Genomic DNA, 19,423 nt, shown 5'->3' with positions numbered 1-19,423 from the left:
GCCACACCATGGTTATTGAATTGGTGTTTAGAATAACTGTTAGCATTTTATATTTGTTTATAGTAAGTTCTTGGTGCATGTTAATACTTTGTGTTATAGCATGTTTAGAATTAGAAGCATTATAGTAAAAATAGATATTACTAAGACATGTGTGATAGTAGTGATAATTGTATGGATAATTTTTGTAGCAATATACAATAGATGTCTAACTAGTATACTCAAATAGAATTCTTGGATCTAGACATAAATGCACAAAAGAAGAAAATTATTGCATCAAAATTCCATCGAATTCAAAGCAATTTCAAGACTCAAGAAGAAAAATATTGCCAGACTTTGCATAACGAAGATATGCAATTTAACACTATTGTTGATCTGCTTATCAACCTAATCAAGAACAACAAAATAGGGCAAGAAAAAATATATAGAATCATAGAGGAATTCTTAAATCATCATAGGAAAACCATTTCAAGTTTGAATTTTGACTTCATCAATGATCAATTGAGTCAAATTGAACTAGAGATCAAAAATCTTCAAAGATTTAGCTATTTGGAAAGTCTTCCTTCAAAACAAGAAATCAAGACTTTAATCAAACAAATTGACATTCTTTAGCCAAAAGCTATAGAACTTGAAATAAAAGAAACCTTAGAAAAAATCCAAAAGAATGTGACTATACTTGGAGAATTTCAAGAAATTCTTCAAAAGCAATTAGAGGACCTTAAAGGATTGGTCAATGGAATCTAATTGATAGGCTATGGAAAATGATATAGCATATAAAAAGGCTTTAGATGAAGCAAAGAAGATTCATACCGATCCAATAGGGCTAAGTAAGCTAAATCCTAAAGGACAATTTGATAAGATAACCGTGAGACAACAAAATTTTGAAATAATTATGTTACTTCGGTTAGCAAAAGAAGTAAGAAATTTGAGAAGAGAAATACAAAATATTTCTACATAGATAAGGCAATTAGAAAGAAAGAATGCAGTATCAAACAGTAATGGAACAAAAGTTGATGATATTATAGCCAAACTCAACAATTTGAGTCTTAATAGTTCGACCAAGAATCCCTTAGCTCTTCCAAAAAGAGAAAAGGGGAAGTACTACTAAAATGACACTTTCTACCGTAGTATCTTCAATGGAGAAGAATAGTCATTTAAATAAAATACTTTCTCGAAAAGAAAGTGAAGAAGTAAAAATTGAAGATGTCGTAGACATCGATGCTCAGCTAACAAGTTTTAAGAAAAACAAGTTAGACATTATCAAAGCCACTGATCTCTATAATTCTTGGAATCTTTTCTCAAAAGTAAGGATTTTTAGACATTATAGTGAAAGATTGTTTATTCTTAAAATCAAGACTTTGTTTCATCCACTAAGAACTTGACTATAATCACTTGAATAATATATAGCTTAATTTCATTTAAAAATAACTTAACTAAGGTTAAATTTTTGTTTCATCAACGAACAATTTTTGATCAAGAAGTTTTCTATTGGAATTTCATCTAGACTTAAATACTAAATCGCAAAATCGATGAGAACAAAGTTGGATGTAAGACTTTAACCAATGACAGCTATTTGTGTTCTCATCTTTCACATAAAACAAAGAGAAAAATGGAGAATACAAAGGATGTTAAAAAGGCAAAAAAGATGGAAGAACTTTACTCAGATAGAACTTTATGACTTTTGAAATTGGTGAAGCCCTTATTTTCCTTTTCCCAATAATCTCTTTATGGGGTTTGACTTCATTTAAAAAAAAATAAAAAAAATAAAAACCAAAAAGGGAAAATTGATGAAAATGGATTAGGTATGAGAAAGATGTGACATTTTTTAAGGAAATAAAAGAAAGTAAAAGTTGTCTCAAATGGTCATGAGGGTCATTTTTGTCATTTTAATCCTTTTAACCAAATATCCCCATAACATTTGTATAACCAAGCATAAATATTCTGACTTCCTCCAAACATTGGTAGAAGAGTATGGATGAAATATATGTAGTTTCTCTTTTGGTATTAATACCCCTAGAGTAAGGCATTCCGGTTCCACAGAATTGGATCCATGCCTTTGAAGTGACATCCAAAACAACAATTTTCCTAGCCATTCACCAACCATATCTCAACTTTCCGAGTGACTTGAAAAGGCATAATTTACAGCTTCCACTTTCAATAAACAAAAGAAAAAAATGATATACATAATGGAATTACTGGGCTTTGCATTTCACCATATCGCTTGTAATGACAAAACTCTCTCTCACAATACCTCTATACCACCACAAATAACTAACAACCTCCTTACCACAAACAATAAGACAATTTGTAATAATCCAATTGCCTAAAATGTAGTTTTAATTGAACCTGGAGCTGTTCCTCCTCACCCACCATTTCTTTCTTGCTTTATCACCACTCCCTTCTTCGTTTCCCAGCTTCTGCAATATCACCTTTGTTTCCCGGAGCCTTGACCCGTAATCCTTCTTCCAAGCTTCAAACATCTGCTTCAACCGTCTGAGTTCCCGGTCTGGGTTGAGGCTTGCCTCAGTTTGACCGGATTTTACCTCCACCAGGAACTTGGCATCGTCCCCAAACACTTGACTCCGCTGCTCAAATTCTTCAGCCATCCGGCTTATGACCGTCAGGCCTGCACTCATTGGTCTCATCCCATTGCTCTCCTGGCCCCTGAAGTTGCTGCCTGTGTCCCAGCTGGAGTCCCTGTCGTCGGTTAGATTGACTGACGCATCAGAGTTTCTCCTGGAATCATCCATGGCTAGGCTCTTCTTTGCAATGGAGAGGCTGGATTGTAGAGACCTCATTTGTTTCTGCCACACTTCTTCCATGGACTTCATTTTCAGCTCATATTCGGACCAGCGATTCTCATACTGTTGCAGGCGTTGGTGGAGGATGTCGTTCTCCTCTTCTTTCTCTCTCAGAGCAGCCTCAGCTTTCAGAACTCGGCGCTGTAGTTCAGCAAGGAATGATGACTTTACCAGCACTTCATCTGACTCTTTATCCTGTTGGAAAATTCGTAGTTGTTTGGCATGTCAGATGCTAAGAACATTCACACGGAAACTTTGAAATTCAGGACTAGGCAAGACCCCCCTCTCAAACAAATATATATCACCACAATATAAATGTTACCAGATATCTTATATTTAATCAAACAGGCCAGTTTTGGTCTGGTTGAGCATGAAGACAACTTTAAAACAAGCATGATGTTAAATACACCCATCTTTTCTTCCTCCACACGCCCACCTCTTTGTAATTTTTTTTATTGAGACAGGTGTAGAGAGAGAAAAGGTCGGTGCATTTAACAATACCCTAAAACTATTGGGGGATGTCTCATGGTTAAATGGGCACAAATGTCCTGTTTTCTCTCATCTTAGACAAGCCTGAACAAACAAAAAATGTAGAACAATTCCAATAATTCTAATCAATGAAAACTCTGATAATTCTAATGACATTCAAATTTTGGCACAAAATAAAACTCTCAGATTTTTTCTTCGTTTTTCTTTGCTATAATCTATGAACTATGTGCCATATGAACTTTTAAGTCACATGGAAATCTCTAAATAAGCATAACTTTGAACTGGGAAAGATTTTTGTTTAAAATGGCTGCCCTAATTAATTGTTTTGACTTTGTCGATTATTTTTTAATTTCCAGATCATATGGTGATTTTGTAACTAGTTGTCTTTTTGTCTTTTTTATATAGTCAACCCTAAAAACTAGTTACTACAAATTAGGGTAATTTAGTCAATTATCCTACTAGTGTACAGCTTACCTATTTATGTATTACCAAAAGTTAGTCAACCATCCTAGAACAAATGTACAGCTTACATATTTATATACCATATTTTCATTCATGGCATACAATTTTATGTAGTATTTTCTCCTCCAATATATATCATTCCATGAAAAACATAAGCACATAGAATGGTTGAAGGAAACAATAATTAATATTAGATGTAACAATCAGATAGTACCTTTCTGCCGCCAACAGTGAGTAACCCAAGATCTCCTGAGCACCTTCGGACTAACCAGCCACGAATAACTGCAAAATGCAAGACAATGTCATTTACAATATACCATAAATAGCCAAATATCATGATCTCAGAGCAGGCAAAGTACCTTAGCCTTACTCATACTCTTTGGATTTGGAAAGCAGAGCAAATAGTCCCAAACCTTACCCACTCATTATTTTTTAGATATTTTAAAAAGTAAATTTCTACATATTGTGTTGAAGATTTTATTTAGGCATATTGGAAGCTAGGCTCTGGTTGATGCCAAGGCCAAATTTCTTGTATGAACTCATATCACAAACATGAAAATGAGCAGAGAACTTCTATGTTTTACACGAATTAGTCCATCTACACGAACAATATAAATTTTTCACCTGATTGTATCACTATGGATGCATCATAAATGCTCATGAATTTTTTCCGGCCAATCCTGCTTCTAATCTGCTTTTGTATAACCACAGCAGCTCTGTGTCTCTGCAGTAAGATTGCAAATTCCTTTCTGGTTTTTTCACCACGAACAACTGCAAAATATAGAATTCATTATCTCAAGCTTTTTAAGGAAGAGCTAGATTTCCTCATAAAAATATTGAGAAAAGTTGTAAGTACAAGATAAAAAAGACAATACATGACTGAAGAGTTGCAATTCCTCTCCTAAGATCCCTGAGATGACAACGAGCTTGGTGACCTCTGAAGCAACTTTGAACACGTAAAATGCCATGGAGAGTGTGGTTTCTTGTATCCTCAAGGACACCAATCTGTATAATGACATGGAATAGGACTCGTGAATATCTGATTTATGTTATTCATTTTGATTGCTGCTAACAGCCATGATCATGAACCAAGCTGGAAGAAACTAAAAATGAAATGTGAATATAAGACATTTAATCACCCAACAGATCCAATATATTGGATTTGGAAAGAAAAAACTCCTGATAGACTGATAATCCAAGCAGAAGTTTCATTTTGTAAGTACATTTCAACCCATCAGAACATGATGACTAATACGAAGTATTACTATGGGAATTCCTCTTTTTTTTTCTTGTCCTTGAAGCTCTAATAAAAGTACTAAAGAAAGTAAAAAAAAAGTAGAAGGGAAACTCAAATTCTTAATTTTTTATATGAAAGATGACAGAAGAATAAATCTAAAGTGTGTGAAAAATTTAACGAGTATAAACTAACTTTTTATTTTCTCCTTCATTTTTTCTTTCCTTTTTCCTCTCTATTTGTTTCAAGAATAAACTAACTTTTTAGTTTCAAGATCCAAAAAATAAGTCTCAAAGGACTTAGAGCATTTATTAACAAAGTGACATTGTTTTCCAGCCACAACTCATTAGGGTCAATCACCTACTGAATGCAAGTTCAGATGATAATCACTTCATCTCACCTGTCCAGTTCGGAAAAACAATTTTGTGTAGCCAACTTGATACATCTCAGGCAGAATATTGAACTGATGAAGGATTGCAACTGAAACACTAAGTGGATCTTGAGATGCAACACTCTCCAGTAGAAGAAAACCATACCTGGTCAATTAACAACCAAACAAGGAAAAATAAAATAAAATAAAAACAGATTCTTAAGAAAAGAATACAAAATTTATAAGTGCAATACAACTAGATAACAAAACCTTGTCATCTATGTGTACCTTCTAGCAAACTTCTGATGAGACATCCGAGTCGGAAAGCCCGACCTTGATATTCTAACTACTTCTAGGACTCCACAACATCTTAGTTGCTGCAGTACAAGTCCTTGGTCATAGTTTCCAGGAGACTGAAAATTGTTGGGCTTAATGCAACGAATGAAATGTGGTGTTGTGGTCTCAAGACGTTGCATCAGTTGGAACAGTTGACCCTAAAAACCAACACAAGAAATTAGTAAGCAACATATCAAGGCACAGAAACCAACTCAATTACTGAGATATTTTTTGATAGTATAACTCTAATTTACAAACTACATGTTCTAGATTTTCCTCATTGCTTATCAAATACTTTGTCATGCTATTGCAGCCATTAGCGTCAAATCCATAGTATTAAATATCTAATGATATGTAGATGTCTCCATCCATATCCCCTATGTCTGTATTATCAATAAATAGTTCCAGATTTATAACTATAAAAGATTTTGAAAAATCTTTCAATATCAAAACTAGTCTGTAAGTCCAGATTTGTTTATAACCATTGACATATTTTAAACATTGATATTTTATTCCTAGCAAGAGATTGACCCCAGGCAATTTGGAAAAACAACAATATCTCTGGCATGCACAAGTAACACATACATCTGCCAAGAACTTCTAACCAGTTGTGGGTTTCAAGGCTATGATATATTGGCATTCCCCAACTGTATCCATACAGAGTAAAGTTAAATTTATCACCAGAACTAGAAAAAGAAAATGTCAGTGATTTAGACAATCTGGATCAGAATCATCATATCTACTTCTACAAAATCTAGAAATAACAACCCTTTTCCTTTTTCTCTTTCAATGTATTTGGTTCTCTTTTGTATCAAAACATGCCTTTCTTTATATCCATTTTCCTCAGGTAAGGCAAATAGAACTATCATTTATTTTGGTTGAAAGATTTGATCATCAAACAAGCCAATATGATGCATCAAATTCATAAGTTTTTATATCAAAGACAAATCTAAGAATTAAACTCTTTGATATATATACTCACCCTACAATAGAAGACATGAATGTTAAATGGAAAATGTTCACTTTTTATTACAAGAAAATATACTGTCCTATTGACTGTGCAGAGGTGTAGCATCAAGACACTCATGGATAAAATTTCTCAAAATAAAAATAAAGAGAAATAAATGATTACAAGCACAAAAAGACACACATACATACCACTTGTATTCTTGATCAAGAATCAACAACTAATACACAAGTGTCAAAAAAATTATTTAAATTCATAAAAATAAATGGCCCATGAAGATTTGTATTGGATTTTCATTTTGCTTTCTTGTTTTCTTTTTCTACTATAAATGGCGAAAAATTTAGAAGAATGAAGTTACTACAAAATCTTAAACACTGAGATGACCTTCAAGCAGAAAAGAAAATCTCAAAATACAGGTGGTTCCAGCACACACCACAAAATTGTGGAGTATGATTCCAACTGCAAATTTCAGAAGTTATTGCACCTGCTTAACCAAATCATCCAAAGCCTATTTGCCCTACAAAGGTTCTTATCTCATTTGGTTTTGTAATAAACAACGTTTACATTTAAAAAAAAAAAAAACAAAACAAAAACTAGGATTTCTTTAGATTGAATGTGTTAAATCTATGGAGCAACAACATTGCCAAGAGATGATTATGTCAATTTATTAAAATGAAAGCTGGGAACCCAACTTTTTAATTGTTAGTAATTTTAATTTTAAAATGAAAACCCTGTAGGGCCATAAGGGAAACATCAAAACCATATAAATTGGCAGAAAGACCCTGTATGGCAAATATTGTGCTCACCTATAAAGTTTGGGTACAAAGAAAGGGAACATGTAACCATTAAGGATCTCAAGATGTATGTTGGTGAAACTGAGATGCGAATGTACCTTAAATTTTGTTGCAACACTTAGCTTCTGGGAATCCGCTCCACCTGACTTATATAAAGGGCCAACAACAGGCTTCTCAGATTGAGTAAGCATATTGGATGCAAAGATTTGGGGCAGATGGCATGTGCAAGAAGATAGAAGTTGAATGGAATCCAAGTGTAACAAATCTCTGTTCTTCTCTAGAAACCCAGTGGTGTCATACATGACCTGAATGGAGAAAGTGGAACAATCAAAATGTAAGGCATCCAACCAGATACAAATTTTTTTACAAAAAAAAAAAAAAACAAACATGTTATTTTCCCCTTTTTAGTGGAGAAGAAAAGCTAGTAGTATTGGCTGATTGAAACTCAAGACTATTTAGTAAATAGCATGATGGCACCAATTGGCACAGCAATGGATCCAATATTCTTTTTTGATAGGTAGGAATCGATCTAATATTAGACAACAGCATAATATAAAAGTTCCTCTAAATCAGTAGGCAGTGCCTGTTCAGCCCCATCATATGTTTTATACTGGCATGTACAGATGTCCCCATTAGCATATGAAAAACAAGATCTTACTACCTACCTGACAAACACTTTGGATGCAGCATAAGAGGGGAGAATGATGTAAAAATTATTAAAACTAGTGTAAATACCTCTCCTGCATAATGACAGACACTAAAAGCTTTTCCTCGTTCTCCTCTGAAACAAGAATTAGAATTCAGATGCTGCTTAAGCTTGTTTGCAAAGGTCAAGTCTGTGCCATTAGGGAAGGTGGACTCCTCGTCTAACAGAGACAATAGACCTAATGGTTTCTGCATAAAAGACAAGGTTAAAGGAAGTACATTACATATATTCCATGCATCAAAAGGAAATGCCATTAGTTTTAAGGTTAAAAGAAAGAATTAAAATTGTTTTTTGATTTCAACATCAAGATCAATGAGGCAGCTTTTTTATATCATTCTCTCACTTTCCACCAGAACCATGTCATATACCATAAGAAGAAGGAAAAGAATGGATACAGATACTTCAAAAACTAGCAAGGTAAAAAGTTGAATTCAAGAAAACTTGATCTCAACTCAGATACAGAAAAAGCTGGGCGAGCCATGCTTATGCCCAGTTCATAGAACAGTCACAGTCCAAACACCTTGACTTGAAATTGTTCATAAATCTGGATGTCAACTGTCCAAAGGATCAATTTAAGGAAAAATTGAGCCTAAATTGAACTAGAAAAAGGGTCAGGCAGCCATGCTAAAGCTCAGTTCAGAGAATAATTACAAACCAAAGACCTTGACTTGAAACAGCAGAACAAGATCACTCCTCAGAAGAGAAAAAGAACTTATTAAAAGCTTTATTGCGCAAAACCATTAGGCTGTATCTAGCTGAAAGATTTGTAGGAGGGGTTTGGGGAAGAAAGGGATTTCAGAGTTCCTTTTTTTAAAATCACATTGTGTTTCTGACTTTGGAGGAATTTTAAAAGGGCAGGGGGGGGGTCTTGAAATACTTAGATTTGAGAATTTCAAAATAATGTGGGCAATGTTATACCTAAGTCCCCATAACTGCATGTTTAAGAGATGGAGATAACATAATTATCACCACTGCCAACATTGCCACCAAGGCATGATCAAAATAATGCAGCCTCTAGGTTTGTTTAGCTGCAATAGTTCTCCCATCAAGACCCTGATATGAAGTCATTAAGGCCAAATGTGATCTAGAATCATAACACAGGAGTCATCACAAGGTTTCATATAACCATCCCAAATTTGAAACACAACAAGAAAATTTATATCATGCAGCCATGCCTAAAAATAACAATATTAAAATAAATAACTAACAAGAATCAGTAAGATAATACAGAAGCAATATGATGTAGTGTGCATAAATGGACACATCAATGACCTTTGTACCTTCTCAAAAAGATTTAGACAGTCTTGATTGTCCTCAAAATCAACTCTATTCCAGTCAATTCCATCTTGGATATATTCCTGAAAAAGAAATTTTGATATCAATATATTAAAACAAGGGTTGTCATATCTAGCAAAGATAGTTCTTCACTAGATAGGAATAAGGAGATTAAAATGCACCAATCTAACCCAAGTTGGCACAGAAATGAAGAAGTTGACAAATGCCTAATACCATGATCAGATCAGAATTTACAAATGGAAAAACCAATATCAAAAACAGGATCTTATCATGACAAAAGCAACCAATTCTTCTTCTTTTTTTTTCCCTATATAATTGCATCCTTTTACTGCAATATGTAATGCATTATCTTGTGGCAAATGATTCTGAATTTTGCAAAAGCACTGTAAGGTGTACTCACAGTAGTTAGAAATACACAAATTTTCATAGAGATGGCCAAGTTAGATCCAGATCCACTAGCCTTCCCAAAATAAGCTCGTTTTGACAGCAATTTTGCAAATGGCTTAAATTAGGAGCAACCAAATCGAACATGATTGTGAATAGGTGCAATTTAGATCTTTGCAAAAGAGCTGTCACTCATAATTGTAGAAATACAGAAATTTTGCATAGAACACTAAAATCGAACTGAATCCACCAGAAATGAATAGATCGGGTTAAAATGTCTTATATGACAGGTTATTGAGGTTTCCCAAATCCTTTTCCTTTTATGTATTAGTCTTCTTTCAAACTTCTAGTCTACATGACTTAAAAACTAAAGAACCAACTTAATGAGCTTGGTTAAGGTGAACTTTTTCCTTTTTGTGAATTAGACAGCTTTCAAAACTTCATCTTGTAGATTCAAGAAGGAAAACAGAAAGAGGAAAAAATATTAGGAAAGACAATGTTTCACAATATCTCTAGTTTTCTTGAGTTGGTTTAGACTGTTCACTGTGGCATAGATTTAGCATTAGAGTTAAAAGTTCTTATTGTTTTTCTTTGTAAAGAATTATAAACTAGTTAATTCCTCACTTCTATATCAACATTATAAACTTGATATCGCTGATGCTACATAAACAGAAATTGAACTTTTAAATAGCATTCAAATTAGCTTTTTTTTTCAAAATAAAATAAAGTAAAATATTAGTACATTTGCATTAAGATGGAATACCACAGGGTTCAAAGAGGTATATTTGAATTTTAGGTATTTTCTTCATTCATAGTTCTATCTACATTTTCTGTTTATAGCCAACCTCTGTGAGAGCTAAGAACAGAACTGAAAACCTGTATCCAAATATAGAATATGATACCTGGACACTCCAATTTCACCCAACATACCCATGTCAACACAAAACAACAATAGTGTGGGAGAGGGATACTTGTAGATACTCCTATTTTGCTCTAGATTTGATTATTTTGAGTTTTTTTTTTTTTTAAATAAGGATTAAAAAATGTGCTCTTTTAGTCAAGTACCATTAAGATCAGGGATATGTTATTTCTTGATTTTGACTAACTTCTCATTGATTCTTTCCTTTTATTATGTCATACCTAAGCACCATTCAAGATCCCTTTTTTTAGTCAAGCTCCCATAAGCTAAAATTTGAAAGATGAAAGATGAAACACCTAGACACGCTCCTGTACCTGAACCTATGTAACATAGAGTAAAGAGAAGTCATAAGGGCACTTACTTATTTTGTTATTTAGGTTCTTTGTGGACTAATACTTCATGGTCTTTAACAATAAGAATTTGAATAGCATAGGGGAGAAAACCCAACATCTTGAGGATAAGTGCTGGTTTTCTTTCCTAATATTTACATAAGTGGAGGGTAGCACCAAACAAGGATTAAAATGTCACGAATCGGTGATATATCACCAAAATATCGTGTATTGGATAATCTCCTCCGAAATCTCGAGCGTCCAATATTTCCTTAGTTTCACCTTTTTCGCCGATTTTTTGGCCATATATCAATATTTTTTTTTTTATAACCGTGGATGTCTGGGCCAGCTTACGTGCACCTCAACTAATCCCATGAGGCCCTAAAGTTAACGACCGGGTAAACCTCCAGTGGCCATATATCAATATTTTGTCAATTATCACCGATTTATCAGCAATTTTTATGCCACATCATCGATTTATTTTGAATTTTGACTTTCAAAATCTAGAATTGGGCTCTCAAAATGGAGCCCAAATATGCTACAGTAACTCCCCTTGCTTTGGGCCTAGCCCAGAATGCTCACTGTGGCTCAATAGCTTGTAAGAGCTCTTTGACTTCAGTACTGGTGTTATAAGTTGCTTCCTAGCCGATGTGGGACTGCATTAAAGGATGAAATGAAAAATAACTCGCATTTGTAGAGGGATGGGATTGAACCCATGACCTTAGGTATAAGAGTTAGCAACTATGCCACTAAGCCAGCTTTGTTCTTAGTAATAATGTGTACATCTATTTATATATATTTAAATTATAAATGAGCATTATATATAAGACTCATAAATGTAAATATCCTATAATTATATATATATATATATATATATATATATATTAAAATTCTATATACATAAATTAATATATATATTTATATATTATAAATTAATTTAAATTAATTAATTTTAATTATCATGTATTTTATATAATAATTAGATAAAAAATAAATATAAATTTATAAATAAAATTATCAACATTTTAAGATAAAAAATACTTATACATGCATCATAATTTCTTTTATTTTATTGAATACATTAAAATAAGATAAATCTCTACAAAATGTACTTTTAAATTCTAAATATTATTATTGGATGTCACAAACTATTTCATACATGTATTAATTTTTTTAACAAAACAATCTCAAAATGTCCATTATTGCTTATATTATTCTTTAGAATTTTTGTCTACATTTTCATGAGTTTTGATTAATTTTTGTCTAACCGATATTTTATGTAGAATATCCACTAATATTTCCCTATATATTCATAAAATTGAGTTACTGACATATCTATAAAACCGATATTTTCATCCTTGGCACCTACTGAAGGAAGGATAACAAAGGATAAAATGAAAGGGGATTGTTTAACATGGTTCAACCATGTCCGATGAAATTGATTCAGCAATAAAGGATTATCTCATTGAAGTTGAAGGCACGACAAGGACAAGAGAAAACAAAAGTTTAGGCCATGTTTGATAACTGTCTTTTAAAACGGTTTTTTGTTCTCCAAAGCAAAAAAAAAAAAAAAAACAGAAAAACATGTGTGGCAACCAAAAAACAATTTTCTGTTCTTTAAAAAAAAAGGTGTTTTCAGATAACATCTTTTAGTTGTTTTCACTTGTTTTATGAAGGCTATTTTAAAATATAATTATGAAAACATGGAGAATAATTAAAATTTTTAAACATAAACATATTTAAAAACATAAAAAATAGGTTAAGAACGTTTTAAGTTCCCAAACAAACTTTTGTTCTACAAAACATCAAAGAACAGCTTTCAAAAATTGTTATTGAAACTTATTTTCAAAAACACTTCTCAAACAAAGTCTTAGCTTTATATGGCTTTAGGGAGGTTTTTGAGTTTGTGCTCTACAAGAAGATCATCACATTGACTACATGTTGCATTCAAATTACCTAGCATGGCCATGGATCAGGAAAAGGCTTGGCATGGGGGTTTCATTCATAAGAAAGGAATTCCGATTGTGATGTCGGTGCACCAAGCTTGAGTCACTAGGGGCATTCTAGTTAGCAATTATTTTACAAGAACAAACTGGATCAAAAGAGTAGAAAAACATGATGGTCTTTATTCAATGGAGGATATAGCTATAGGTAGAGCTGTATGGCAAGAAAGGAATCATGAGGCTAACCCCAAGTAGCTCAGATATAAGGCTTCATTATTGATAAATAAATACAGGATGTTTCTTGTGAGAGAACTTGTCATAGTTTGACAAAACATCACACGTTCAAGAGCAGACATTATGGCACACAAGCAAACAAGCCAGAACTAGATTCATACTACCAAGAACATAAAGTTAACCAAATTGACATTTACATCTGGAACTTTACTACTTAGAAAGCAAATTGATCCAAAAGCTTGTGCTCTTCAATACGCCTTATGATACCTGTAGTTTTCTGGTAATCATCACTATTGATAGACAATATTAAACACTCCCCACAACCATTGTTGTCTTCAGGTTGCTCTTTATGACAACATGTCATACTTGTTTTCTCATAACCAGCACTATTGATAGACAATATTAAACATTCCCCACAACTTCTGTTGTCGTCAGGTTATCATCCAACTGGAGGTTGTTCTTGGAAAGCTAATGGATTAAATATCTTGAGCTCTCCATAAGAGCATGTAATACTTCAGCAAATTTTTATAGATTGCCATTAGGCAATGTCTTCAGCATTCCAATGGCAATCCTAACTGGAGGACAGGTTATTGATTACTACTCAAAAAGTGTTATTTGCTAGCTTCTAATTAATCCTTTTAAGCACTTTTGAGTAGTAGTTAGTGCATTTTAACCCAATTAACATGTTAAGGCCCCTTTCAATCAATACTAATCAAATTGTGTAAGTTTTGGTGTTTTTGTTAGTATTTTGATCACCAAAGCATTATGAGATTGAGGAGAGTTATTTGGAATCATTGGCAAGCAATAGGAAGCTCAGAGGCATGAAGAATCAAAGCTTTGAAGCTCTTTTGCCATAAGCAAAGTGGGAATGCAAAAGGGGAAGCAAAGAGGATCCAGCCGTGGAGCTCTCTTGATGACAGTCACTGCAGCCATTTTTGGAGCACTTCCTGGAGTCCAAATTATGCATACAATATGTCATTTGAAAGCTTGGGAAGTCAACAATCCAATGCCTCAAGCCGTGTGCAATTTGGAGCTGAAATGAGGAAGTTACAGCCTTTGGAAGATAACTGCTCCAAGCTGAAGGAAGAAAGGCTTCAGAAAAGTGCTGCGAAATCACCATTCTTGTTGCGGAATGGTTTCGCAACCTTTTTGCACAGTGCTATGGAGTTCCCCTGAAGCTTCACGCCGCGATGGAAGCCAAGCACCACAAGAGGGAAGTCAACTTTGTGAAGGTGATGAAGCAGCTGGCTGCTATGAAGAAATTTCGCAGCTCCTCTTGTGCACCTGCGAAATTTCGCAGACCTCACCTTTCACCTGCGAAGTGGTCCTGAGTGCTTCCCGATATTTGTAACCGACACTTGGAGATATTTTTCATTAGATTTTTGTTGCCCAAATGCCCAAATTCTCCTTGTAAGTCACCAATGATAAGTTTCCTTAGTTTTTAAGCTAGGAATTTGGCAAAATATCATGGAATAGCTGTCATTGTAATTTTGATTTAAAAGAGAGCCCGAGGGGCCTGTTCTGTGGGTTCTGGTTGTTGAACCTTTTGTAAGTTAACAAGAAAGAAATACAGGGAGCTTTAGCTCTTCACTACCTTACCTTCTCACTTCGTATTTTAATATTTTTACCAAGTTATGCACTCTCTAAGGAGCTTTCCCCAGAGAATGAGTAGCTAAGCTTTTTAGTTCCTTGGAGTTAAGGTTGCCGGGAAAGGTTCCAAGTGCTTCAATCAGAAGCTTTGTGGTTTCAGCTATGAATGAAGAGTAAGTGTGTCTCGTGAATGGTTTCTAATGTTTTTAGTTAACTTAAAACACCTTGGAGTCACCTGGGCCAACACTTGGTAAGGCAAGTGATCTCTAACCGTGGAGATGCACTAGTTTACCCCTTGCGAGCCTTTGGTAGGTGACTTGAAGGTAGGATTTTCTAGAATAGCCAACACTTGGTAAGCTTTTGGACTCTTAGGAGACATCCATTAGTTACCTCTTGCGAGCTTTTGACGGGTAATCCAAGGTTAAAGATCACCTTGAATGGTAAAGGCTAGTGAGAGGCTCAAACCATTGCAAGTTGTATCAGTGAGAGAATTAAAGTTGAAATCCAATTGAGGGATGCATTTATGCAGCACCTATTAGAGAATTGACTTTATGTTAATTCTCTAATGTGAGGAATTGAACCAAGTGACCGGAGCTATGCTTTTGCATGAGGAACCTCCCCTGTATACCTGAATCTCCAAGGAATGCTTTTCTTCTTAAGTTATTTTCATCACTTGTTGTGTTGTTAATTTAAGTCCATACCTTTTTCAACTAAAGTTTGTGTTTTATTTCTTAAGCTAACCTTGAAATGAAACAACACCAATTCACTTTGAATTGGTATCATTTTCAACTTGAGTACCCTTCCCAGTGGAACGATCCTAGAGCCACTATACTATAGTAGCTTTGTATTTGCTACCCTAGTTCATGGTGTTATAGGTTAAAAATTTTGTTGATTACACCTGCCACCAAGGAGCACCAGCTGGACATACATCAGCTGAGACACCAATTAGGCATGAATCAGTTATTCATCAATTCTGAAGTTTCGAGACCGACAAGTTCTCTTTAATAATTAATAATTAGTTCTTAACTCCTCTTACCCAAACATCAGACTACTCATCATTAGTTATCCTTATTTGTATTTCAGCTGATATAGAAGAAAATTCACTCCTATGCAAGGATTGCATAGATGAAGTAAGATGGGCATTAGGATGTAAAAGATTTGATCATTCACACATATTTTAGTCTTAAGAGTATTTTGAAGCAGGATGGTTGAAATTTCTTCAAGAACAGATGCAAGTTGTATGCTTACTAAAAATTTCCTGATTGTTTTTGCTTATAACTGTCCAGCAGTGATGTTAGAATTTTCTTGCTTACCATATCTTATGTTTAATACTTGTCATGGCTCCAACAGTGTCAGCTTTAGGGCTGGTATAAGGTCATTACTTTATGGTAAATGCTATAAAATCTTTTCCCTTATAATTCTTTGGCAACCATCAATAAGTTGCTTTGTTTACATTTTTTAGTGGGTTCAGGCTCATGAAGTGGTTTAATAGAAACACCAAGGTTTCTCATGGAGATACATCAGCCATTTGGTCCTACAACAGGAATTTAATTATAGAGCTTATGCTATTTTTGTTTACTCTATAGGGCCATCCCAAAAGATTATTTGAATAGAAACCTGATTAATCATAAATAACTTGGTTAAGAGGTTCATTTGGGTTGGTCTGGAATACATGGATTGGGTTCTTTGTGTACCCTTGGTTCTCAGCCAAGCCAAATTACCTTCTACCCATGCATAAAATTTAAATAACTTATCAACTTTCTATTCAGAACTGAAGTAATCGGATCATCTAGAATTTGTTATATGTGAGTTTATATCACTATATTTGTTTATATTGATAAGAGAAGGAATATTGGACAGTTACCTCTTGCTCTAACTTGAATAAATGACGGTTAAAGTGCTGCTGCAACCTCTCATTTGCATAATTTATGCAGAACTGCTCAAAGCTATTTCTCTGGAAAAACAGAATATGTAACATGAATATTTATAAATTTAGGGGGACAATGGGGAATGGGGGGAATGAAAAATTATTTACAGCAGAAACTAAATAATATCATACATCGAATGATTCAAATCCATAGATATCAAGAATGCTAATGGATCTGCCAGTACGCCGTTTTCCTACAGCAAGTGACTTGTTGATTTGTTCTACCAGCCAGTCAAATAAACAAGCATAAATTGATTTCGCCAAAGCATCTCTTGTGTCAATGGCCTGGAAGACGAAAACAAAATTTGATAATAATCATAGGGGAAAATATCTTACAAATATCCGTGGAATTTTATCCAAGTTACTCCAAATTCAAAAATTAGACACACGGAAAGAAAACTTAAAATTTTTATGAACTAAAATTAACTGCAGTGCAAGATTGGCAGGATTAGGATCCAAAGAAGAATTTTAGAATCCTTCTCTCTCTCTCTCTCTCTCTCTCTCTCTCTCTCTCTCTCTCTCTCTCTCTCTCTCTCTCTTTCTCTCTCTCTGGATAAGCAAATTAAAATATTATATAAAGAAGCGCCTAACATAAATGGAGGCATAACCCAAATATGCAAAAATATAAAAATCCCACCATGAGGCACCAAAAAGAGAAGAATAAATACAAAAAGCAAACACAGCTTACTCATCCTCAAACAATCAATGAAAGCTAAATATGATGACTACTGTCACAACCAGCTCAAATGGGAAAGGCCTAAGTTTGTGACACAAAGCTCCTCCTTTCCATTCCATTGAATAAAAATGTTTTGAGGAAGCAGCATTTTGTATTCATCTCTTTCCACACGTACACCAGAATACATACAAAGAAGCCATCCCCAACATTTTTTATCAAACCTGTAAGCAAATCCTATTTCTGATGTAGATAGAACCCAACTCCTGAAAAGCATAAGCCTCAGTTCTGGAGCATAAGCCTCATACTCCACTATTGAAATGAGAAATGTGAAATGTGAAATGTGAAGATTAGGAATCCATGTTTATTTTTAAACGCTTTTGACGTAAGTTTTTGCCAACATTTAATCTATGTCTATAAGGATTAGGTACATGTATCACATCCAAACATGTGTCTGGATGTCAAATAAGTATACAGCTGAAATGGAAGTCCACACTCCCTTTTCCAAAACCTTCAGGTAATACATATTATCTATGTAAAACATGATCAACATGGATACTTAACTCGTTTTGAAAATTCGTGTAAATGACAAACAAATTAAGGAAATACCCTAAGTGCCACAAACAGAGTCATCACTTTTTTTAATAGGCAGAAGTATAATATTATTAACAGCACCTAATCAAACAAGGGTTCAACAAAATACATAGGGAGTATACAAAGGTGCCAAATTGGCAAACAGATGTAGAGATTAACAAAAAACAACTCTCTCACATCAACAATACCTCAACCAATCAACAAAATCTAAAATGGACATAGAGACACCTTTCTAAAGACTTTCTAACCTAAAGCCAAGAAGAGCACATGAAAGAGTTATTGAGAGCTTGATCCAATTGTTCTTCATTGACAAAATCTCTACAATTTCTCTCCTTCCAAATGGTCTAGAATATGCATAAAGAGCTGCTCTTCACACCTTCATGCGCCTCTTCCCCCCAAAAGTCTCATCAACTTAATAACATTTCTCCAACAGTAGCAGGCATCACCCACTCAATTTTAAACAATGAGAATTTTTTCTTTTCTTTTTTTTTTGATAGATAAATAGGGAAATATATTAGAAAGGGCTGCCAAAAAAGCAGCCCAAGGTATAAAAAAAGTATACAGCTACCACCAGCCTCCACCACAGTAAAACCAAGTTCATCACAATGAGAATAATAAGTTCCACAATATTCTCATTTCAGCACAATGAAGAAAGACATGATCAACTGATTCCTCCTCTACTTTACAAATATTGCATCTATCAATCAAAGTTCATCCTTTTCTTTAACGATCTAAAATCAAAATTCTCTCCCAAGCTGCTTCCTATACAAAGAATCCTACTTTTATTGGCACCCATGAATCATGTCTTCATCAATACAACATACCTAAACATGTAATGGATACTACGCATGTCTAAGATTCAGTCCATGCCTTTTCAAATGTTATGTTTTTGTCTGACAAAGGTACTTGCACGTATCCATGTAGCATGGAACCTAATGGACCTTCCTCTCTCTAGGAATTGAACAAAACAACTTGGTACAACTGTCTTTATATTGGGTACAATATTTGACATAAGCCTAAGTGATGCAAGTTAAGAGACATGAAAGCATACACTCAGAGGTTAACCCTCAAATGGTGATCTTAACAGCTGAAGAGTTTTGCCTTAAAGACAGACTCAAGGGTCAGGGCTACCAAATAATACAAGCTCTCAAGCTCCATTCAGTATTGGCTTACTAAATAATTTGAGAATCATGCTCCAATATTATCTCATATCACATAAATAATTTGAAATTGGATCCAACAAATGATGTTCACCTAATACCTTTATGATCAGCCTCATAAGGTTATTGGACAATCAATTTCATGCAATCTTTAAATAAAGAATAAGTTTCTTAAACTAATTATTAAAATAATTCAATCACATAAAATATGGAGTGGA

The 19,423-nt window shown here is 34.1% G+C and overlaps 1 protein-coding gene across 7 annotated transcripts in view; it reads right to left on the bottom strand.

The window, feature by feature from the left end:
• Positions 1–1,971: 1,971 nt before the first annotated feature.
• LOC117923422 (myosin-1) overlaps positions 1,972–19,423 on the bottom strand; it is a 29,279-nt gene continuing 11,827 nt past the window's right edge. For all 7 annotated transcript variants that reach the window (XM_034841694.1, XM_034841692.1, XM_034841695.1 and 4 more), the window contains 11 exons: positions 16,911–17,063; positions 16,716–16,805; positions 9,437–9,514; positions 8,186–8,344; positions 7,549–7,755; positions 5,642–5,847; positions 5,384–5,519; positions 4,625–4,754; positions 4,374–4,520; positions 3,964–4,031; positions 1,972–2,993 (listed from right to left, as the gene is read on the bottom strand). In XM_034841694.1, the coding sequence (XP_034697585.1) occupies positions 2,334–2,993; positions 3,964–4,031; positions 4,374–4,520; positions 4,625–4,754; positions 5,384–5,519; positions 5,642–5,847; positions 7,549–7,755; positions 8,186–8,344; positions 9,437–9,514; positions 16,716–16,805; positions 16,911–17,063 (2,034 nt within the window). In that variant the 3' untranslated portion in view covers positions 1,972–2,333. The remainder of the gene's footprint in view (positions 2,994–3,963; positions 4,032–4,373; positions 4,521–4,624; positions 4,755–5,383; positions 5,520–5,641; positions 5,848–7,548; positions 7,756–8,185; positions 8,345–9,436; positions 9,515–16,715; positions 16,806–16,910; positions 17,064–19,423) is intronic.

The sequence above is a fragment of the Vitis riparia genome, chromosome 10 (genome assembly GCF_004353265.1).
Source record: "Vitis riparia cultivar Riparia Gloire de Montpellier isolate 1030 chromosome 10, EGFV_Vit.rip_1.0, whole genome shotgun sequence".
In the NCBI taxonomy this organism is placed as follows: Eukaryota; Viridiplantae; Streptophyta; class Magnoliopsida; order Vitales; family Vitaceae; genus Vitis; species Vitis riparia.
Note: the sequence above shows the minus strand (reverse complement) of the source record. Positions and strands in the feature narration are given on the sequence as shown.